This window comes from Phacochoerus africanus, chromosome 7, assembly GCF_016906955.1.
Source record: "Phacochoerus africanus isolate WHEZ1 chromosome 7, ROS_Pafr_v1, whole genome shotgun sequence".
NCBI classification, from domain to species: Eukaryota; Metazoa; Chordata; class Mammalia; order Artiodactyla; family Suidae; genus Phacochoerus; species Phacochoerus africanus.
Genome location: NC_062550.1, coordinates 65,165,142 through 65,190,735, shown reverse-complemented (window position 1 = coordinate 65,190,735; position 25,594 = coordinate 65,165,142). Strand labels below are relative to the sequence as shown.

At 36.4% G+C, this 25,594-nt stretch overlaps 1 protein-coding gene across 2 annotated transcripts; it reads right to left on the bottom strand.

Moving 5' to 3' along the window:
* Positions 1-306: 306 nt before the first annotated feature.
* Positions 307-24,112, bottom strand: LOC125131223 (killer cell lectin-like receptor 2). 2 transcript variants are annotated; one of them, XM_047787546.1, is made up of 7 exons: positions 23,846-24,106; positions 22,285-22,401; positions 19,519-19,608; positions 17,204-17,404; positions 13,709-13,851; positions 11,695-11,801; positions 307-2,306 (listed from the first exon to the last, which is right to left on the bottom strand). In XM_047787546.1, exons 2-7 carry the CDS (start codon positions 22,397-22,399, stop codon positions 2,174-2,176), a joined length of 789 nt encoding a protein of 262 aa, XP_047643502.1. In that variant the 5' UTR covers positions 22,400-22,401; positions 23,846-24,106; the 3' UTR covers positions 307-2,173. The 2 variants fall into 2 exon arrangements, with proteins under 2 accessions (XP_047643502.1, XP_047643503.1); XM_047787547.1 differs by lacking the exon at positions 19,519-19,608 and having other exon boundaries at positions 23,846-24,112.
* Between the last annotated feature and the right edge of the window lie 1,482 nt (positions 24,113-25,594).

Here is a 25,594-nt window from a genome sequence, read left to right as displayed (position 1 = left end):
CTAAGGCTTACTGAAAAGCTACAGTAATTGAGACAGTATGGAATTACTGCAAGAATAGACATATAGATCAATGAGGTAGAAAAGAGTCCAAAAATAGACCCACATAGATATGGTCAGTTAATTTTCTACAAAGGTACCAAAGTAATTCAAAGCAAAGGAAAGTCTTTGACCAAATAGTGTAAAAAAACTGGATATCTATAGCACACAAAAATTAACTTGAAATGGGTATGAGCCAAACATATAAGTTAAAACTCTAAAAGTTCTAGAAGCAAACAGGAGAAAAATCTCTGTGATCTTGATGTTGTCAGAAGAATTTAAAAAGATTAAATTAGGCTTATCAACATTTTAAAACATATACCTACAAATCTGTACAATATACACTTAACAAAAAAATTGTTTCCAAATTGTGTTAAAAAACACTTACAACTCCACAATAAGAGAGACAAGTCCAACAAAGAAAGAGGAGTTCCTGCCATGCACAATGGGATCAGCAAAGTCTCTGCAGTGCCAGGATGCAGGTTGGATCCCTGGCCAGGCACAGTGGGTTAAGGGATCTGGCCCTGCTGCTGTAGTTGTGGGGTAGGTCATAATTGCAACTAGTATCACATATCTGAGTCTGATCAGGCCATGGAAGGAAGGAAGAGACAGACAAGATCAAGTACTGGCCATGATATGGGGTAACTGAAATTCTCATATGTTGCTACTGAGAAAGTAAAATGATACAACCACACTGGAAAACAATCTAGAAGTTTCTTATATAAAATTAAACACGAACTTACCACAGAACTCAAACTCCTATATATTTAGTTAAAAAGAAATGAAATCACATCCAGAACTAGATTTGCACATAAACATTCATGGTAGATTTATTCATAACAGCCAAAAATTAAAAACACATCAAATGTCCAAACGTGGATAAGCAAATTGTGATATATCCATACAATGGAGTACTACTCAATAACAATAAAGAATGAATTCTAATACATGAAAGAACATGGGTTAATTTCAGAAACATGCTAAGCAAAAAAAAAAAAAAAAAAAAAACAAGCCATATACAAAAGATGCATGATGTACAAAATTCTGTAACACAGGAGGTGAAATTAATTTATAGTCACAGCAAGCTTTATCACTGGTTGCCTGAGACCAAGTGGGTGCGGAGAGGGAGAAAGGAACTTTTGAAAGTGATGGAGACGTTCCGTGTCTTGATTCAATGATGTTTGAAAAACGTATTTTTGTTTAAAACCTGTTAACCTCATGACTTAAAATGAGAGCATTTTATTACATGAATAACACGATAAAGTTGATTTTTAAAATGTCGAGGTCAAAAAAGACAAAGAAATTGTGAAGAACTGTCATAGATTAAAGGAGACAACTTTAGTTTCCTTAACAGCACACCTAATTGTACCTGAACAAAGAGGAAAAACAAGTATAAATGACGTTACAGGGACAGTTGAGGAAATCTGAGTATAGGCTATAGATGAAATCGTAGTACTGTATCAATTTTGACAACTGTACTGTTCTTGTGACATATTTAGACAAAGGGACATAATGTCCTGAATTTATTACCAAATGAATCAGCAAGGAGAGACAGAGAGAGGAATAAATACTATCACATGCAAATAGAGTAAAATATAATAAACAAATGGTAACTATAAGTAAAGGGTATGTGAAAGTTCCCTATACTATTGTTTCAAGTATGCAGTAAATTAAAAATTATAGAAAAAATGTTTTTTAATGGAGTTAAAATTTAGATGGGATTGGAGGGAAGATCATCATTTTTTTATTTATTAATTGTGATCTCTCAAAGCCACAGTCTATTAAAATGATTTATCCTACTGATAAGGAAAAGCTCCAGGCTATTTACCAGAGTTCCCTAATTGGTTCTATGGAGGTTTCAGGAGAAAAGAGGGTAATTCCTCAAGGCCATTCCAGAGAAGGGTAACTGCTCTCCAAAGACAAAATGATTCTCTCTTCCCCAAGAAGACAGGTGGCATCTGCTGTCTTAAAACATAGTGCAAAAGAGCAATTTCTTCCTCTTCAAGCTAATCTTTATTTCCACAATGGCCTGAATCCTGCAGTCAAAAACATTCATTTGCAACTAACCACAAATTATTATAGGAAACCAATGACCAAAAAAACCAACAAAATTTCATTTCACCTTTTCTTCTCAGTGTCAATTGAAGAAATCAATAATTTTCTTACAGATACAACTGTAGGTATTAGAGCAACTAATATTTGATATTCTTGTTGAGCTTAAAAGTGCACATTCTCCTCTCCCAGAAGAAAAATTCTGTATCGCCAAATTACTGGAAAATATAAAATATACATGGCCAACTGTTAATTCTGGAGCCTCCAATAACATAAATCATATTTATAACTCAATTTCCTAAAGATCTGGAATATGGAAATATTAACCAGAACTTCATCATTAAAAGATTTTCTTCTGGTCTAGCCTAGTAAATAGAATAATACCCTCTTGATCACACCCATAATCTCCCATTTTGTTCCCCATGGGTAATTTTTTTTATCAGAAGGCAATATTGCTATGTTGGGATCATGATAGAGCAGCCTGCTTTCATATGTCCATTATTTCAATAAAAATGAGAGATTAAAAGGAGAGGAACTGAATTTCTGTGACACTGATAACTAGATCTGATGTGCATATAAAGAGAAGAAAGAATTGGAATATTATATAGTCAGAGATGAAGTTGTATAATTGATGTTTTTATGTGTTTTATTTCTTTTCCTTCCTCACCCCATAGCTAATAGTTATTAACTGAAACATGAAAATTCATTGAAAAATATTTCAGCAAAGTGGTGGAGTAGGTGAGAACTATAACATACATCAAACGTACATGATGCACACAGATACTCAACATTCATGAGGTCTTGAGTTTGCCACCCATTGGTGACACTCATCCTGGCCCTCTGCCTAAGAAACTCAAATAAAATCCATAACTTTTCATCAGCTTAAGTGGAAATCTACAGCTCTGACCAGGATTACATGCCCCTGTATCCACCAAATAGAGATAATGTGTATGCTAGCCATAAGAACTTTCTGTCTGTGGGACACCCTTACTCAAACTTTAAGTATTGTCCTAGAAACACACATCAACATCAGAGTAGGGTAATGCAGCAGAGCCTGGCCATATGAAGAAGGCGTAACTCAGGATTCATGTGATCCTTTCACCCCTTTGCCTCTCATCCTCATTGTGACGAATTGTCCCGTCCCATCCAAATGTAATAAGCTATTCCATTTCTTTCCCTTTGCATAGAGCTATGTGGGGTTTTGTTTGTTTGTTTGCTGGCCCCACCCCAGGCAGGTGGAACTTCCTGGACAAGGGATCAAACCTTTGCCACAGCAGTGACAACACCAGCTCCTTCACTCTCTGAGCCACCAGAGAACTCAAGCACTCTGGTTTTCAATTGATTCAGTTAACTGTGTGATTTGAGCCTCTTATTTTGGCCCATGACCTTTTTGTTTTGTGACCTCTGAGATTGTTTGCCTGAAAATGTACTCATGGGCTAAGATTATATCAAGGCCATTTCCTGCATAGTATCTCTTGTAGGTTTGCAGCCCAGAACTACAATACCTGCAGGGCTCAAATTTAAAATTAAAAAGTGCTTAGATTCACAGTGCTCTAAGGCATCCAATGAAAGCAAGTTCTTTCTTGAGGAAGGCACCTTCATCACAGTTCTTGAATAATTTTCACAGCAACTCAAAAAAGTAAAATAAAATCACTAAACACTGCAAATACAATGGCTCATGAATAGAAGCCTGTAGAAATAATAAGTTAGACCCATAAAAGGTCAACTTTTTAAATTATCAGATACCTGCAGTGCCTCTTGCATGATCTATAGGCAGTGGGGACAAACCACAGCAATCATCTCAGAAACCAGAGGAAGGAATGGCCTGCCACCACTAGGGGTCTGTTAACAGGTTCCACCTGTGGCCCCAGTCACCTCAGGTTGGCATAAAAGAGGGCAGTACAACTGACTATCACCCGTTGTTGCTCTCACTCCCCTGAGAACACACCCACCCTGCTGCTGCCACTGCCAAACACTCCAGGCAGTGCCCACACATGCTTGATCACTGTCACTTCCCAGGACCCTGCAACTAGGAGCAGCCTGTGCAGCACCTCCAGCATGGGCTAAGCAGGAAAGCGTGCTTCTTGTGTGGTCTACAGGTGGTGGGGCAAACCACCACATTTATCTCTGACTTCAGAGGTGGGTGTGGCCTTCCAGCACTAGGGGTCTGTGAACAGGCACCATTTATGGCCCCAATCACCTAAGAGGCCACCACAGAGGAGGGCACTGTGACAGAAAACCATCTGTTGTTGCTCTCACTTGGGAACTCAAACACCTGCCACTGCCAATGCCAAATGCTTCTGGCATTTGGCAGAATCTGCCTGAGGCTTATTACCACTTTCCAGGGCCCTGCAACCAGAAGTAGCCTGCACCACCTTCTGGCAGATCCTTGCTACTGTCAAGAACCCATCAACCAGGCACTGACTACTAGCCTTACCCACTGCCTTGTTCTTCCTAGAAACACACTCAGCACCATGGGGATAAAGCCTGAACACACTGAAGAAAGAGACAGCAAATATCCAAACTCCTACACCAAAAATAAATAGTAACCCCCCAAAAATTCAAAGGGGCAATCTTGCATAGAAGTAGCCCTCCAAGACTACAGTTTGGCTTCGCTAAACTCACAGAAAAAGAAAAATATAAGCAAAACGTAGAAGCTCAGGAACCACTTCCAGTTAAAAGAACAGGAGAATTCACCTGAAGCAAGAAACAATGAAACAGACCTCTGCAGTCTAACAGACACTGAGTTCAAAAGGGAGATAGTGAAAATACTGATGGAATTAAGGGTGAATATGAAGGAATTAAAAGCAGATATAAACAATAATGCAGATTACATTAGAAAGGAATTAGAAAATATAAGGAGGAACCAAGAAAAATTACAAAATTCATTTGCAGAGATGCAAACTGAGCTAAAGGCACTAAAGAGCAGAATGAATAATGCAGAGGAACAAATTAGTGACTTTGAAGATAGAATAATGGAAATCAGGACAGCAGACAGAGAATCAAATAAAAAAACATTAAAGCAATATATGTAAGAGATCTATGGGATAATATAAAGCAGGTCAATTTATGCATAATGGAATTTAAGAAGGAGAAGAAAAAGAAAAGGGGAGTAAAATATATTTGAAGAAATTATGTCTGAAAACTTTCCAAATCTAAAGAAAAACAGATATTGAAATACAGGAAGCACAGAGGGCCCCAAACAGTTTGAACCCAAATAGGCCCACACCAAGACATATTATAATAAAAATGAAAAAATTAAAGAGAGGATTCTAAAGGTAACAAGAGAAACACAAAGTGAAAATTATAAGCGAACCCCCCATAAGGCTATCAGCTGATTTCTCTACAGAAACGCTACAGGCCAGAAGAGAGTGGCAAGATATATTCAAAGTTCTAAAAGGAAAAAATCTGCAACCTAGAATACTCTACCCAGCAAGAATATTATCTAAAATAGAGGCAAGGAGTTCCTGTTGTGGCGCAGTGGTTAACGAATCCGACTAGGATCCATGAGGTTGCGGGTTCGGTCCCTGCCCTTGCTCAGTGGGTTAACGATCCGGCGTGGCCGTGAGCTGTGGTGTAGGTTGCAGACACGGCTCAGATCCTGCGTTGCTGTGGCTCTGGCGTAGGCCAGTGGCTACAGCTCCGATTCGACCCCTAGCCTGGGAACCTCCATATGCCGCGGGAGCGGCCCAAAGAAATAGCAAAAAGACAAATAAATAAATAAATAAATAAAAATAAAATAGAGGCGAAATAAAGAATTTCTCCAACAAACAAAAGCTCAAAGAGTACAACGATACTAAACCCATTCCAAAAGAAATACTGAAAGGGCTTCTTTAAATAAAAAAGAAGTAAGAAGAAATAGGATGTAGGAAATCACAATTGGAAAGCAATTGCTTAAATAAGCCAGTATACAGATCTAAAAGGGGAAAGAAAAAAGTGACAATAAACATAAGGAACAGCAAAAGGACATACCTGAAGATGTTAAAAAGGACTTCAAGATCATAAAATGTGGGGAAGAAAAGTAAGAAAATCTAGATTTTTTTAAAAAAATACTGTGATTGAGCCTATATGACTCTCAGGCTAAAGCAAGAAGATATAAGCAGGGGTTAACATACTTGAAAAACAGGGAAACCACAAATCAAAAAAAAATTACATCCACAAAAACTAAAAAGAAAAGTACGCAAGCATAAAATAAATAAAAATCATCTAACCAAAAAAAGAAAGGAAGGAGAAACATAGAATCAACTGGAAAACAAGGTTTAAAATGGCAGTAAATATGTATTTATCAATAATTAATTTAAATGTCAGAAGACTGAATGCTCCAATCAAAAGACACACAGTGGCAGATTGGAAAAAATGCAAGAGCCTACAATATGCTTTCTACAAGAGACTCACCTTAGGGCAAAGGACACATATAGATTGAAAGTGAGGGGATGGGGAAAGATATTTCATGCTAATGGACAAAACAGGAAAGTAGGAGTTGCAATACTCACATCAGACAAAATAGACTTTAAAATTAAAACTATAAAGACAGACAAAGAAGGACACTATGTAAGATAAAAGGATCCATTCAACAAGAGGATATTATAATCATCAGTATATATATGCCCCCAATATAAGAGCATCCAGATACATACAACAAATGCTAGCAGACATAAATGGAGAAATTGATGGGAATACAATAATAGTTGGAAACTTTAACACCCCACTCATATCAAAGGACAGATCCTCTAGACAGAAAATCAGAGATCCTAAATAACACAATAGAAAAGTTAGACTTCATTGACATTTTCAGTACATTACATCCAAAAAAAATCAGAATATACATTCTTCTCAAGTGCACATGGAACATTCTCAAAGATTGGCCACATATTGGGGCACAAAATTTAAGAGTATAGAAATTATTTCAAGTATCTTCTCTGACCACAATGGCGTGAAACTAGAAATCAACTACAGGAAAAGAAATGAGAAAAAAAAAAAAAAAACTACATGGAGACTTAACAACATGCTACTAAAAAACCAATGGGTCACTGAGGAAATCAAAAATGAAATTAAAAAATAGCTCAAGACAAATGATAAAGAAGACACAACCATTCAAAATCTATGGGATTCGCAAAAGTGCTGCTTAGAGAGAAGTTCATAGTGACACAGGCCTTCCTCAAAGAAGAAAAATCTCAAGTCAACAACATAACCAACCACCTAAATGAATGAGAAAAAGAAGAACAAACAAAACCTAAAATCACCAGAAGAAAGGAAATCATAAAGACCAGATAGGAAATCAATAAAACCAAGAGTGGATCTTTGAAAGGGTAAACAAAATTGACAAAACTCTGACCAGACTCACCAAGAAGAGTAGAGAAAAAACCCAAATAAACAACACAGAAATGAAAAAGGAGAAATCACAATGGATAGTGAAAAAATATAAAAAACCATAACAGGATACTATGAACAATTGTATGCCAACAAATTTGACAACCTAGAATAAATGGACAACTTTCTAGAGACATACAGTCCACCAAAACCAAATCAAGAAGAAATAGATCAACTTAACAGACTGATCACTAGAAATGAAATTGAATATGTAATAAAAACACTCCCACAAACAAAAGTCCAGGACCAGATGGCGTCACAGGTGAATTCTACCAAACCTACAAAGAAGAACTTATACCCATCCTTCTTAAACTTTTCTAAAAGGTTGAAGAAGATGGAACACTCCAAAGACATTCTATGAAGCCAACATCACCCCAATATCAAAACCAAACAAGGATACTACCAAAAAAGAAAAAGTATAGGCCAATATATTTGATGAATATAGACACAAAGATTCTCAGCAAAATTTTAGCCAACCGAATCCAACAACATATAAAAAAAGATCATACACCACGACCAGGTGGGCTTCATCCCAGGTGCACAAGGATGGTTCAACATATGCAAATCAATCAACGTCATACACCTCACTAACAAAAGAAAAGTCAAAAACCACATGATCATCTCAATAGATGCAGAAAAAGCATTTGACAAAGTCCAACATCCATTCATGATCAAAACTCTTACCAAAGTGGGTATAGAGAGAACATACCTTAACATAATAAAAGCCATTTATGACAAACCACAGCCAATATAATCCTCAATGGAGAAAAGCTGAGCCTTCCCACTAAAATCTGGAACAAGACAAGGATGCTCACTCACACCACTTTTATTCAACACAGTATTGGAAGTGCTAACCATAGAAATCAGACAAACAAAAGAAATAAAAGGGTATTCAAATTGGAAGAGAAGAAGTAAAATTGTCACTGTATGCAGATGACCTGATACTAAGGATACAAAAACCCTAAAGACTCCACACAAAAACTACTTGAACTGATCCACAAATTCAGCAAAGTAGCAGGATACAAGATTGACACTCAGAAATCGGTTGCATTTCTGTATACTAACAGTGAAATATTAGAATAGGAATATAAAAATACAATACCTTTTAAAATCACACCCAAAAAAATTAAATACCTAGGAATAAACCTGACCAAGGAGGTGAAAGACTTATATGCTGAGAACTATGAAACATTCATCGAGGAAATTAAAGAGGATTCAAAGAAATGGAAAAATATTCCATGCTCCTGGGTTGGAAGAATTAATATCATAAAAATGGCCATACTACCCAAAGCAATCTACAGAGTCAATGCAATCCCTATCAAATGACCCATGACATTTTTCACACAACTACAACAAACAATCCAAAAACTTATATGGAAATATAAAAGACCCAGAATTGCCAAAGCAATCCTGAAGAACAAAAACCAAGCAGGAGGCAAAACTCTCCCAGACTTCAGGCAATATTACAAAGCCACAGTCATCAAGACAGTGTGGTACGCATACCAAAAAAAAAAAAAAAAAAAAAGACATACAACCAATGGAACAGACTAGAGAACCCAGAAATAAACCCAGACACTTACATCCCAAGTGATGCTGGGAAAACTGGACAGCTGCATGTAAATCAATGAATCTAGAATACTCCCTCACACCATGCACAAAAATAAACTCAAAATGGCTTAAAGACTTAAATGTAAGTCAAGACACCATCAAACTCCTAGAAAAGAACATAGGCAAAACATTCTCTGACATCAACTTAACAAATATTTTCTTAGGTCAGTCTCCCAAGGCAGCAGAAATAAAAGCAAAAATAAACAAGTGAGACCTAATCAAACTGACAAGCTTTTGCACAGCAAATGAAACCATTAAAAAAAAAAAAAAAAAAAGACACAGAGTTCCCCTCGTGGCTCAGTGGTTAACAAATCTGACTAGGAACCATGAGGTTGCAGATTCAGTCCCTGGCCTCAATCAGTGGGTTAAGGATCCGGCATTGCCATGAGCTGTGGTGTGGTTCACAGACTTGGCCCAGATCCCGCATTGCTGTGGTTCTGGCATAGGCTGGCGGCTACAGCTCCGATTAGACCCCTAGCCTGGGAACCTCCATATGCCTCGGGTGCAGCCCTAGAAAAGACAAAAAAAAAAAAAAAAAAAAGACAATGTATGGAATGGGAGAAAATGGTTTCAAATTACGCAACTCACAAGGGCTTAATCTCTAAAATACAAACAACTTATACAACTCAACAGCGAAAAAAAACCAATGACCCAGTTGAAAAATGGGCAAAAACCTGAATAGACATTTCTCCAAAGAAGATATACAGATGGCCAATAAGCACATGAAAAAATGCTCAACATCACTGATTATGAGAGAAGTGCAAATCAAAACTACTATGAGGTACCACCTCATACTAGCCTGAATGGCCGTCACTAATAAGCCCACAAATAACAAATGTTGGAGGGGGTGTGGAGAAAAGGAAACCCTCCTACACTGTTGGTGGGAAGATAAATTGGTACAACCACTATGGAAAACAGTATGGAGGTACCTCAGAAAACTATACATAGAACTACCATATGATCCAGCAATCCCACTCTTGAGCATATATCCAGACAAAACTTTCCTTGAAAAAGACACATGCACCCATATGTTCACTACAGCACTATTCACAATAGCCAAGACATGGAAACAACCCAAATGTCCATTGACAGGTGATTGGATTAGGAAGATGTGGTGTATGGAATACTACCCAGCCATAAAAAAGAAAAAAGTAATACCATTTGCAACAACACGGATGGAACTAGAGACTCTCATATTGAATGAAGTAAGTCAGAAAGAGAAAGACAAATACCATATGATATCACTTATATCTGAAATCTAATATATGGCACAAATGAACCTTTTCACAGAAAATAAATTCATGGACTTGGAGAACAGACTTGTGGTTGCCAAGGGGGAGGGGCAGGGAGTGGAATGGACTGGGAATCTGGGGTTAATAGATGTGAACTATTGTCTTCAGAATGGATAATCAATGAGATCCTGCTGTAGAGCACTGGGAACTATATATAGTCACTTGTGGTGGAGCATGGTGGAGGATAATGTGAGAAAAATAATGTATGTATGTATGTGTGACTGGGTCACTTTGCTGTATAGTAAAAAATTGGCAGAACACTGTAAACCAAGTATAATAGAAAAAATAAAATCATTATATATAAAAAAGAATGTCTCTACTGTATAAAGAAATTAGGAATTAAAAATAAATGTGAATGTAAATGAATGAATGAATGAATAAATAAATAAATTGTCAGATACCAAACATAAAATGAGTATGTTTAATGTCTTTCAAGAAATGGAAACAGTTCCTATCGTGGCTCAGTGGTTAACGAATTCGACTAGGAACCATGAGGTTGCGGGTTCGATTCCTGACCTTGCTCGGTCGGTTAAGGATACAACATTGCTGTGAGCTGTGGTTAGGTCACAGATGTGGCTTGGATCCTGCATTGCTGTGGCTCTGGCACAGGCTGGTGGCTACAGCTCCAATTAGACCCTTAGCCTGGGAAACTCCATATGCCATGGGTGCGGCCCTAAAAAGACCAAAAAAAAAAAGAAAGAAAGAAAAAAAAAATAGCCTGTAAATACGAATAACTAGAAGATTTGAAAATGTTAGAGTTCTCCTAGAATCAAAGAAAAGTAACAGTTAAGATTTTTAAAAAGCATTGAACTGTTTAACAGTACATTATAATAAATGTAGAGTTTACAAAATACACACTTAGGAGGACTAAAGTGACGTGTGTGTGTGTGTTTATGGGCGTGCACACTTGTATGCTTGAACTCATATTTCTTTAAATTTATAATTAATATAAAATAATAATATACATGAGATTCAAATGAATTTGGGGGATACTCAAAACACTCATTTGTGGTTGTATGAAGGATCACTATGACTAAGTCAGAATAACCCAATTACTTTGTACAATCTTACCTTATGATTTTGTTTTCTTTTGTACACCTCATAACATGTACTTCTGAGAATCATAAATTTTTTATTAATAATAACTCTGTACAACACTTCTCTTCCTTTTTAACTATACTTCCTAAAACATTTTCTTAATCACTCTCCTTATTCATACTAATGACCTCTACTTGAAAATGAGTTAAGCTATGCAAAGTAAGAGAAAATTCTTTTTAAATGTGCTCTTTCCAACCCAACACCTGTATTAGAGTTTGAATGCAGCGCAGAAACTTACAGTCCATAAAGTGTGCTATTGCCAATCCATTTCCATTTACTTTCCATTTCATTAAATGATAATCCAATCCAGTAGAAATTTCGGTAAATCTGGGACTGAAGGAAAATCTATGTAAAGGAAACAAAACAGATGTGACTTAAATTCCCATCTGTCAGATGAATGAAAATAAAGACAGGTAAAAGATCCCACTATTTCTCTGAACAGTGGTCTGTTAATTTCTACATCATATTTCATCCTGCCTTCCTAAAAAAAAACAACCTCCCCTGAATCCCTGTATTTTCATTTCCCAAAGAAATTTTCTCCTAGTAGGTTATTTATTTACATTAAAAATGGCTGCCAGTTTCAGAGGTTATTTAAAGTGTAGAAAAATTTTAAATCTTAAACAGCTAACAAATAGGAGAGTTGTTAAATAATTATGACACTTTATGAAACCATTCAAAATCATGCTCCAGAAAAATGTAAGGATAAAGAAAAACAATCATTACATATTCCAAGTGAAAAAAGGAATCATTAAAACAAATTTATTAAAATAATGAATGATTGTAGAGACATGTCACATTAGAGCCTTCGGCTTTATAAGAGAAAGCATTTGCTTCATTAGTTGAAGGGGGTGAAGGGGAAAGGGGAAGTATTTAATACTTAGAAATATTTACTACGTGAGAAAATGTAAGAGATCAAAGTGACATCGTACATAATGTCTGATTAAATGACCAAATATATTTCTAACGGATTTACAATATGTTTCTATTGGGTAGATTTAAATTTAACTGTGTTACTGCAACAAACATAAAAAATTATTTTATGACTTGATATCATGAATTCTTTTATGTTATGATTTAAAACATCTATTAGACTTGCATATAAATTTCATGTTGTTTTCCTGAATGATAAGTAGAAGTTTCAGATGGATCATGGCAAACATTTCTCTGTGTGAACAGTTTTTATGTGTGTGGACAGTTATTACTAGTAATACATTAAAAATATACTGATATTACCATCACTGTATTTTCTCTTTTTACAATTCTTCTTGAAAGATATATATATTGATATAATATAAACAAATACTGGTCAAGTAAATGTTACCTACAGATGCAATGAAAATCATATGAAGCTGATCTGTAAAGCTGTTACCACTTTTATGTTTCTCATTATTATGTATATTTTCCATGTGGGAAAACTGAGGACTAGAGAGATTAAGCAATTTACTCCAGGTCACCCAGCTAATAAGCAGCAGAACTGGATTTGATCCCAAGCAGTCTGGCTCCAGGATTCCCAATAATAACTACTAGACTGTGTTGCCTTTGGGTTCTTTGCTGCCACCTTATAAGTTAAAATAACTGCTCATTCCAGGCTACAAGTTACCAAAAGGTTGAACACTTCATCAAAGGAAAGTCATGCTTCTCTGTGAGGGGTTCTCCTGCAGAGAGTCCTAAGAAAAGTATATGATTGCAAGGACCCAAACTGCATCTTCAAAGGAGTTTCTTTGGAAATAATAATGGTCATCATGATTGATAACATGTATTGAATGCTTAGTAAGTAGCAAGATCACCTGCCTATTAGCAGGCAGGGTCTCCTGGAAGAGTTTTCTTAATTTTTTTCATCTTTTATTTTATAGAAAACAGGACAGTATTTGAGAAGAGCATTCACCAAGAGGGTAACATTTACTAGGGATTTTGATGAACGTCACACTGAGACCTTCAACTGCAATCTTCAAGAGACAACTTCTATTCCACCCACCAGGAGATGGGGCTCTCTGTGTTACAGTCTTCATGTTCTTAGGTTTTGACTCTTAAGTACTGAGCTTGATGGAACAAAAGACCAAAAATATTTCACTAGGAAAATCTTTGGGGATGGGAGGGGGAGACTCTTAACTATACACTTTTGGTTAATTCAACAGACATAACACAAAAAATAACTAAAGGCTCCACTTTCCAGACTCCCCCATGTTCTCAGTCCAAGGAGTAAGTTTAAAGGCCAAGAGGATTAAAAAAAAACATGTAACAGTCCATAATACCAGTTCATCTTTATCATCTATCTTCAACAGAGATGAAGCATAATTTTCGCAAGTCTCTTTACATTTGTTCCAGTCTTGATTTTTGGTGGTAAAGTAATAAAAGTTTCCTCTCCAAGAGCTCAAGTGGCCTTCATTGAGATGGCCTACAATATATAATATGAAACATTAAACTTCTTTTCATCCAGTATTCTGTAAAGCAGATAAAAATACTGATCATCCCTCCATAACTCAATACAATCTTAACAGCTGTCAATAATTGTAATGTGAGGTTCATCAAATTATGGAATGCCAAGAGCTACCTGCACTCCCATATTCACTGCAGCACTATTCACAATAGTCAAGAAATGGAAACAACCCAAATGTCCAGCAATAGATGAAAAAAATGTGGTATGTTCATACAATAGAATATTATTCACCCTTAATAAGGAAATACAGCCATATGTAATGGTATGGATGAAACTTGAGGACAATTATGTTAAGTGACATAAGCTGATGACAAAGAGCAAATACTGCATGATTCCTCTTATACGAGCTATGAAAAGCAGTCAAAGATAAAGTAGAAAGGCAGTTGCTGCGGGAGGGAAAATGAGTTGTTATTCAATGGGTATACAGTTTCGGTTATGCAAGCTGAATAACTTCTAAAAGCCCACTGTGCAACATAGTGCCTGTAATTAACAATACTGAACTGTGCACTTAAATATTTGTTAAAAGGGTAGAACTCACTTAAGTGTTCTTACCACAAATAAAAAAGGGACATGAGAAAACTTTTGGAGTAGAAAGTTATGTCTCTTATCCTAATTGTGAATGGTTTTACACATATACACATGTGTCCAAGCTCATCATATTGCATACACTAATTATGCACAACTTTTTGCATATTAATAGTACCTTAATAAAGCTGTTTTTAAGACCTGTACTCTGAAAACTATAAGACACTGATGATAGAAATCAAAGATGACACAAACAGATGGAAAGACACACCATGCTCTTGGATTAGAAGAGTAAATATTACCAAAAATGACTATATACCCAAGGCAATCTACAGATTCAACGCAATCCCTATAAAATTACCAAGGACATTTGTCGCAGAACTAGAACAAAATGTCTTAAAAATATTTTGTTTGGAAGTACAAAAGACCCAGAATAGCCAAAGATATCCTGAAAAAGAAAAATGGAGCTGGAGGAATCAGGCTCCCGGACTTCAGACTATACTTCAAAGCAATAGTCATCAAAACCATATGGTACTAGCACAAAGACAGACATATAGGTCAGTAGAATAGGATGGAAAGCCCAGAATTAAACCCACGCACCTACAGCCAACTAATCTATGACAAAGGAGGCAAGAATATACAATGGAGAAAGGATAGCCTGTTCAATAAGTGGTGCTGGGAAAACTGGACAGCCACATGGAAAAGAATGAAATTAGCATACTCCCTAACACCATGCACAAAAATAAACTCAAAATGGATTAAAGACCTAGATATAAGACCAGATACTATAAAACTCTTAGAGGAAAACATAGGCCAAACACTCTCCGACATAAACGACAGCAACATCTTCTCAGATCCACTTCTTAGAGTAATGACAATAACAACAAAAACAAACAAATGGGACTTAATGAAACTTAAAAGTTTCAGCACAGCAAAGGAAACCCTAAACAAAATGAAAAGACAACCCACAGAATGGGAGAAAAGCTTTGCAAATGAATCAACTGACAAGGGATTAATATCCAATATTTATAAACACCTCCTACAGCTCAATATCAAAGAAACAAGCCCATCAAAAAATGGGCAAAAGATCTAGACAGACAATTCTCCAAAGAAGACATACAGATGGCCAAAAAATACATGAAAAGATGTTCAACATCACTCATTATTAGAGAAATGTAAATCAAAACCACTATGAGGTGCTGACTTTACACTGGCCAGAATGGCCATCATCCAAAAGTCTACAGACAATAAGTGCTGGAGAGGGTGTGGAGAAAAAGGAACCCTATTAAACTGCTGGTGGGAATGTAAACTGGTGCAACTACTGTGGAAAAACAGTATGGAGATTACTCAGAAAACTAAAAATAAAACTACCATTTGATCCAGCAATTCCACTCCTGGTCATCTATCCAGAGAAAACCATGACTCAAAAAGACACATGTACTCCAATGTTCATTGCAGTACTATTTTCGATAGCCAAGACATGAAAACAACCTAAATGTCCATCAACAAAGGAGTGGATAGAGAAGATGTGGTAAATATACACAATGGAATATTACTCAGCCATTAAAAGGAAAGAAATAATGTGGCATTTGTAGCCACATGGATGGACGTAGAAATTACCATGCTAAGTGAAGTCAGTCAGATAATGAGACACCAACATCAAATGCTATCACTTCCATGTGGAATCTAAAAAAAAGACACAATGAACTTCTTTGAAGAACAGTTACTGACTCACAGACTTTGAAAAACTTATGGTTTCCAAATGAAACAGTTTGGGGGGTGGGGGGATGCACTGAGGGTTTGGGATGGACATGCTGTAAAATTTGGTTGTGATGATTGTTGTACACCTATAAATGTAATCAAATTCGTTAAGTAATAAAAATACTGATAAAAAAAGCCGTTTTTAAAATAATACAATTAAATTTTTTAAAAAGATCCTAGAATGTCTTCTACAGAAAATTAAAATTATCCTTTGGAATTTTTTTCTTTTCACGTATATTATATAATACACCAAATTAAAATATTATTGATTCCTCACTAACAGAGACAGTACATTTCTACTAACTGCCATCCCTAAATGGTATTAAATGTGCAAAATCTCTTTGTAAATGCTAAGCAAATATTTAGTAGTTGTTGATTAACCAGGCCGATTCATTCCATCATTATGCATGATGACAGAGTTTATTGTATGAGATTTAATATTCTTATCTCTTGGATGTTTTTAATTGTATCATCACACATAGTTGCACAAACATCAACACTACAGCAGATCTTGCAGATGTATGGCAGGGATCACAAAAAGACCAAATATCTCAAGTCAATGCAGAATGGAAATACACACACAATTCTCTTTACAACAGCTTCCAAATAAAAGGTCTTGTGCTCATTTTAGCCTGAGTATATTTTTACTGATATTTTCCATATTTCATGTCAGTAACAAAGTTGGAGTATCTAATTTGCCCATAGGTCCAAAATGATCCAAATGTTCAGAAGTGCTGACATACTGTCTCACCTTCTGAGAGCAGCAGGAAGGCGAGAGCTGCCATTGAGTTTTGGGAAACTTGGATTCTACTAATCCAAACATGACTCCTGGGGTCCCAATACTATATTTGAAATAAGCAAACCCAAATACCTATATTACATCTAAGAGGCACAAGTTAAAAGTTGTCTAGCAGACCTGGATCACTGGCATAGAACATAGCCTGTTTATTAAACCTCAAAGCTTTTGGAAGGAGAAGAAGTGATGGAAAACTGTGCGATTTTTCCTTCAAGATTTCCTCCATACCTGTATTTTGCAAAGACTTTGAAAAGATATCCATTTTTCTGTAACATTCCTCTTTCTGATTGTAGAGAATGCTATATTCTAAAGTATTATTTGGCAAAACTTGCTCTTTTAAGTAGCTCTCATTTTGCATAAGGTGGTACTTTTGCGTGAGGTTTCGTAGAATTTCCTCCTGTTGATGTTTCTCTTGAATATACTGGAAAGCTAAAATTAAGAGCATAGATATAATTTTTAAAGTATGCATAATGCATAAATGTTGAAATTTAGAACAGGAAAACAAAGAATCTCACTTTGACAACCAACCCATTTCATTACTTTAATTAGTAATTTGACATTTAGGAAGTAATATCTCAATAACTTGACCATATAAATTGAAACATCAAATTTCTCGCTATTAGCCACCTAAGTGTAGAACAAATAAAGATTTCTGAATAAAATTATGATGCTAACATCTTAACAGTCGGTTCAGTTTTTAACAGTTAGTACGTCACGTACAACTAAGTACCAAAGGAAAAATCAGTCAACATTTAGCAACACATCTTCTGGGTATGAACATCTACTGTAAGCAACCTGAAGAAAGAGCACTAAAATCACAGGAGTGGATGGAATATCCATAGGAGAAAAGAGAGGAAGATCCAAATACATTATTTTACCTGAGTGTTACATATTAGTAATTCAAATGAAAGGTAAAGGTTGAATTAAAGATCATCTACCATCCATGCAGAGAATCAATCTTTTTATTAGACCATTTACTTTTTTATTATTATTTTATGTATTTTATGTATTTTAGGCCATGCCTGGAGGCTGCAGAAGTTTCCAGGCCAGGGCTCAAACCCACGCTGTGGCCTGAACCACAGCAGTGATGATGCCAAATCCTTAATGTGCTGAGCCACCAGGGATCTCCAACCATTTCCTCATTATAGACTTAGAAAAAGTTAAAAGAAAGTCATCATTTCTTTTGGCAGTTGTTTCTCAAAGAATATGTAGCTGGGATTCACAGAAATCTAAATTTAGATGGTGAAATATTATAGTAGTTCCCCCTTATCTGTGGTTTTACCATCTACAGTTTCAATTATCCTGTCAACCGCAGTGTGAAAATATTAAATGGAAAATTCCAGAAGTAAATAATTCAAAAGTTTTAAATTGCATGCTGGTCTGAGTATGATGATGAAATCTTGCAGCATCTCTTTTTTCCTGCCCAGGAAGGGGAATGATTCCTTTGTCACTTAGCAGCCATTATCAGATGACTTGGAGATGTGCAGGGCTTGCATCCAAGTAACCCCTATCTCACTTAATAATGGTCCCAAAAGTGCAAGAGTAGTGATGCTGGTAATTCGGATATTCTCTTACTGGGGCTAAATATAAACTAAACTTTATCATAGGTATGTATGCATAGGAAAAAAGCATAGTGTATACAGGAGTCAGTGCTATCTGCAATTTCAGGCATCTGTTGCAGGTCTTAAAGTATCCCCCATGGAAAAGCAGGGGACTAATATACTAAGGTCTGTATCAGAAGGAACGTTACCATGTCTCATAGAGAACGAAAGGGCTCATTACAGCCTCAGAGACATTTTAATAGGTAAATAAAACGTAAATGACAGTGTGATTACGTCTGAGGAAAAATCACCAAGAAAGAGCCACCTGGGGAGTTCCCACTGCGGCTCAGTGGGTTAAGAACCTGACATAGTCTCCATGAAGATGTGGCCTTGCTCAGTGGTTTAAAGATCCAGCATTGCTGCAAGCTGCTGTGTAGGTCACACATGCAGCTCCGATCTGGTGTTGCTGTGGCTGTGGCATAGGCCTCAGCTGCAGCTCTGATTCAACCCCTAGCTGGAGAACTTCCATATGCCACAGAAACAGCCATAAAAAGAAAAGAGAAGGAAATAAAGAGCCACCTGAGATAGTCCCTTGATTAATATCTGCACAATTACCAGTTCCCATTGTGGCACAGTGGTCAACAAATCCGACTAGGAACCATGGGGTTGTGGCCTTGCTCAGCGGGTTAAGGATCCAGCATTGCAAGGAGCTGTGGTGTAGGTTAGAGAGGAGGCTCGGATCTCGCGTTGCTGTGTCTCTGGTGTAGGCCAGCGGCTACAGCTCTGATTCGACCGCTAGCTTGGGAACCTCCACATGCCGCGGGAACGGCCCAGAAAAGTCAAAAAGATAAAAAAAAGAAAAAAAGAAAAAAAAAGAAATCTACACAATTAGTAGTTACTTCAGTAAGCCGTACTCACACAATTACACAATTAGTGTTATTATTAACTACAATTAGTAATTAGTGGTTACTCAGACTTGAAGGATGTATTTCAGTTACTCACTCTTTGTCCCCAACACTATAACTGTTACCAACAGAAGGAAACAGAGGATCCCAAGAATCACTGCAATGCGATGCCAGAGCACTGAAAACTCTTTAAAGAAAGAAGAAAATGATCGTTAGGCACAACTGAAGCCCTTTCTATGACTTCCCAATCCCGCTCCCTCTGCATGGAACGCCGTTCTTCCCGCTGCTGCTGCACCTTTTTTTAAATTGGAGTATAGTTGACTTACAATCTTAAAACGTTGTATTAGTTCCAGGTGCACAGCAAAGGGAATCAGCTATACGTATATAAACATATCCATTCTTTTTTCCATATATGCTATTACCAACTATTGAGTAGATTTTCCCATTCTGCTGCTTAAATAGTACACCACTCGGGCTTCCTGCTGTTCTCTTGCTAACACTATGTTAGAATTGCTCCTTGTTGAGTACAATAATTCTACTGTATTTGTGCAGATTAGAGGGTCTAAACTAATTACGATTGATTTGGAAGTTGCAGTCTTTGCTCGTTTCTCCTTTCTACATCTTTAAAACCCTTGACAAGACCACTGTGCACAAGATCTGCTCCAGAATCAGAAATATGTATTTTGACAATGATAACCTATGATTGTAGTAATTTGGAAATAAATGTAAGGGAAATCCAAACCTCGTCTGTCTTCTTGGTTTTTTTGTTTTTGTTTTTGGTCTTTTTGCCTTTTCTAGGGCCGCTTCCCGCTGCATATGGAGGTTCCCAGGCTAGGGGTCGAATCGGAGCTGTAGCCACCAGCCTATGCCAGAGCCTCAGCAAAGCGGGATCCGAGCCACGTCTGCAACCTACACCACAGCTCATGGCAACGCCAGATCCTTAACCGACTGAGCAAGGCCGGTGATTGAACCCGCAACCTCATGGTTCCTAGTCGGATTCATTAACCACTGCACCACGACGGGAACTCTCTTGGGTATTTTTTAATAGTCTTTTCTCTTACTTATTATGAAACATATTCAAAAGAGAGAAAAGTAAAAAGAATAGTACAATAAATACTGAGATATAACCCCCCCCCAAAAAAAAAGATCTTTAGGGATAGAGACTGGCTCACTACTAACCTTAACCTAGACATCATTTAAAACAGAGAAAAGGAGTTCCCGTCGTGGCGCAGTGGTTAACGAATCCGACTAGGAACCATGAGGTTGCGGGTTCGGTCCCTTGCTCAGTGGGTTAATGATCCGGCATCGCCGTAAGCTGTGGTGTAGGTTGCAGACGCGCCTCGGATCCCACGTTGCTGTGGCTCTGGCGTAGGCCGGTGGCTACAGCTCTGATTCAACCCCTAGCCTGGGAACCTCCATATGCCAGGGGAGCGGCCCAAGAAATAGCAACAACAACAAAAAAGACAAAACAGAGAAAAAAATTTTCTCTAGAAATTGTACAAAAATACATCATACAAAGGGTTTTAATTTACAATCTAGTAATTACAGTTTTAAAGTTTCAGATTTCTGACTGACAAACACCACGGTATAAATCCTACACACAAGAATAGTCCTATAAGGTTTTAAAAATTCATCCCTTCTTGCTTTGATTACAACTAATCATGAAGAAATCATGAAGAGGAGGGTAAAAGCAGGAAATATTCTTTTTTTTTTTTTTTTGTGTGTGTGTGTGTGTGTTTTTAGGACCGCACTCACAGCATATGGAGGTTCCCAGGCTAGGGGTCAAATTGGAGCTGTAGCTCTCGGCCTACACCACAGCCACAGCAACTCGGGATCTGAGCCTCATCAATGACCTATACCACAGCTCATGGCAATGCCAGATCCTTAACCCACTGAGTGAGGCCAGGGATAGAACCCACATCCTCATGGATACTAGTCAAGTTTGTTAACTGCTGAGCCATGATAGGAACGCCAAGGCAATACTCTTGAGAAACTGGTAGCCAACAATGGATGTTCTGAAGCTGCAAATGTGACTGGCGCTCAGCCTTAAAATACTTTCTAGAAATCTACTTTTCTTTCTTTTTCATCAGTTTTTTTTTTTTTTTTTTTTCCCTCTAGCAATGCTCTAGTTATCCTCTGACTTTTAAGGTCCCCCATACTGGAAAATTTTATCTCTGATGGACATTACATTAGAACAGTAAAAATTAGTCTCATTTTAAAGCTAGTAACAATACTTGAAGGTAGAAAGAGAATGGAAAAATTAGAATGCCCCTTTTAATTCGAACGTTTTTGTTTCTTCATTGCCGTCAAGGTTTGGTAAATATTTAAGACACCTTAAATATCTTTTGCCTGAATGAAAACATTGTTTCTAACACATTTTTCATTTCTTCAACATTCCGTAAGACTTACTTTTCTAGGAAATGTAATGTTTTCTTGAGACTCTAGTCTGTCCTTTACTTTTAAAGGCCTCACTAATTTCTCTTGACCAAATTTGAATGAAATCATTCTACTACCTTCTCAAATTTAAAAGAATTCATTAATTTCTCCATTCTGAAAAACTTAAAAAAAAAAAAAAAAGACCATTAAAGATCATGTGGTTTCATATTACCAGTAAAGAACCCAGAGTATAGATAGGAATTTTTTTGGGGGGAAGGGGCAGTGCTGGGCCTGCAGCATGTGGAAGTTCCCGGGCCAGGGATCAAACCTGTGCCACAGCAGTGACTGGGGGCCACCACAGTCACAATGCCGGACACTCAACCAGCTATGCCACCAGGGAATTCCTAGATAGAAGCTCTTTATTTCGAATGTCAAAAGTTTGAGAATCCGTAAGAGACAGTGGACTCTAGATGCTTAAAACATATACCTTTTTCATCAGTCTTGCCAGGCTTTTGAGTACCACCAGGTCTTAATCTATTTTGTGACTCTGAAGGTGATGGAAGAAATGTCAGGCTAGAATAAGTCACTTCCTGGTCATTCATCTCTAAAGTAAAAAAAGATATATATTTTGCATTAAAACTTTGATCTGTCTAAAGAAAAATTAAAATGTCAGTCTATAGAAACACATCAGGATTAAGAGGTATGTGTGTGTGTGTATGTGTTTACTGACTCCTTCGAGTGCCTAAATCATGTAAACCGAGCCTGATTTATATAAGAAATGAAAAACTTTCAATATTTCTACTAAAGTCATTTATACTCTGGTAATTATGGCCATGATTATTAGAAAATATAGAAAGAATTTTTTTAAATCTACCAATAAATTAAGCAGGCTAAGTCTTATTCATTTTAGCTCAAAATGTTCAACATACATACACAAATGTTAGGCAAAGTAATACCATATCAAATTATTGAGACACTTTTAATACTATTCAAAAAATCAAAAATGCTGTTTTTGAAATTCTGCAAAAGTATAAATATCTTGACTTATATATATATGACTCATATATATAGACATATATATACATATAAATACTAAAAAGTTCTTATAATTGTTTGAATAGTAATTCAATATCAGTTTGAAATAACAATTTCTTGGCCTGAATAGATAAATACATTGTGTAGTTTTTTCAACTATAACATGACTCTACTATAGCGTTCCCCAAACTTTATCCCATATACCATTTCTAAAAGAATTCTTGAGGGTTAACACTGCAAATTGGTTAACATTCCAGATTTCCATGTCTCATGAGAGATGTTCTGAATAAAAACCTATTAGACCCCAGACACCTATATTTTTAATCCCAAATGATTCTATATATTTTAAAATTTTAGAAATAATCCTCTAGTTGCCAGAGAAGCCTATGTGAAAATAAAATTTGTCGACAGGCAGTCTTTAATTAATACCCATAAAAGATTCAATATATTAACATAGATCAATATAAAAATGATTAAATAGAGATATTTTAGATTTGCCTTTCTTCTTATATTAATGAGTATGAAAAGATGATATCCAAGAAACAGGAAATATGGAAAACAAATTACACATTTAACTATATTCCTTAACACTTTTTTTAATTTCCAAAACGTTCTAAATTTGATTATTCACGTTTTCTACTTTCCTAAGGAAAATCAGTCTTTTCTATTACAGAATGCTTGAAGATTGATAATATGTAAAACATTAGACCCAAATATAAAATATTTTAACCCCCCAAATTCCTTTTCTATATTTTGATAACATAAAGGAAAAATCATAGCATAGTAAGAGAAAATAACATTCCGTAAATGCTGAACTACAATGGTCACATTCTTTAATATTAGTGAGGTTCTAATCCAATCAATAAAAGAATGTTTTTTATCCATCCCATATTTGTGCCATCTATAATAAAAAGCCACATTCCTAGAATTTTTTCCCTAGAATCTTTTCTTTATAGGTTGGACCAGTAGGATATTCAGGTACAAAGATCTGAGGGAATAAAAGCAGTTATTACCTATGTCTGTGCCACGCAGTGATGCAGGTGGAGAAAGTGGACCCAAAAAGGTGACAGAAGTTTGCCTTTCTGATCCTAGATCCCTTGGGTGTGTGAGGGGCTGTGAGATAGAAGGCAGAAATGAGTAGTCTCTGAATGATACTCCAACTCAAAATTTTCTGCCCCTCCTCTTGACCAAAGTGATAAAAGGAAATTATATGGTAAAAGCTAATGTTGACGGGGAAAGGAAAGGTGGTCATGAGCTGTATCTTTTTCCATTTCAACTAACCAACCACTGCAAAATTACAAACATTTGAGGATTGAGAAAATAAACACAGCTTTGGTGAAAACAAGAAGTAAGATCTTTAACAAAGCGAGCAAACTTAAAAGAAACTACTAGCAAAAACAATTAAAATGTATATGCATAAATATATAGAGGCATACACACAAGAAATAGTCTCTGACAAACTTTCTCATATATTTCTATTTGAAAAGATTTCTTTTTCCATTTATATTTATTGCAGATAAACATTTTAGAAATTATTTTAAAACACCCATAATTCTACTATAAAATTGTGGTATATGTACTTCTAGTTTTTTTTCCGTATATTATGTTTACGATCAAAGCTGGTGTCATTCCACGCACAATACTTATGATCTATTATTTTCAAATAAGTTTTCTCCATTTAATAATATTCATCTAAAATGTGATTTTAAAAACCATACATAGGAGTTCCTGTCGTGGTGCAGTGGTTAACGAATCCGACTAAGAACCATGAGGTTGAGGTTCCCATCCCTGGCCTTGCTCAGTGGGTTAAGGATCCGGCGTTGCCATGAACTGTGGTGTAGGTTGCAGACGCAACTCAGATCCCGCGTTGCTGTGGCTCTGGCGTAGGCCAGTGGCTACAGCTCCAATTACACCCCTAGCCTGGGACCCTCCATGTGCCATGGGAGCAGCCCAAGAAATGGCAAAAAGACAAAAACAATAAAAAATTAAAAAAAATATAGTTATTACTCATATGGATCATAATACAATTTATTTAGGAAATCCCCTACTATTGGTTATTTAGGTTGCTTCCAATTTTTTGTAAATGTAAAATATATCTGGCCTATACTTTTAAATACTTCTTTAGGAAAAATTTTAGACAAGAAATTATGGGGTCAAGGGGTCTATACATTAAAGAACTTTGATAATATTACCAAATGCCCTCCAGAAAGGTTATTCCCATTTATACAACACTAGTTGTGTGTGAAAATGTTCACATTTGATTTTTTTAAGAAATACTGGTGAATTATTCTTCACTTGAATTTTGTCCAGAAATCATACTGCATGAAAATCTATAATGTTCCAGCTAGAAAAAATTTATTTCTATACATCTGTTTCTATGAGCGAGACCCTGCTAGAATACCCACAGATCCCTCAAACATGCAGATCTGGCTTGAAGTCCCAGCCCTTGCTTCTACGTGTGACTTGAGGCCAGTCGCTTCACTTCCTTAAACCTCAGCTTCACCACAGTAAAAGAGTGATATTTGCTGCCCAAAATTGTAAAGTATGTAAAGTGCTAACCAGACCTGGCAACACTACAGCAGGTGTTCACGAAATAGGAAATATGATTTGAGGTCCAAGATTCAAAACCTTTCTGCCATGTCAAATCTTCAAACCTGTTTCCCCACATGTTCAATGAGAATATCACTTCCATCATAGACATGGAAGAATTTAATGAGATCAGCAATACAGAGAGGATTACTTAGACTTCAGAAATAAGTAAA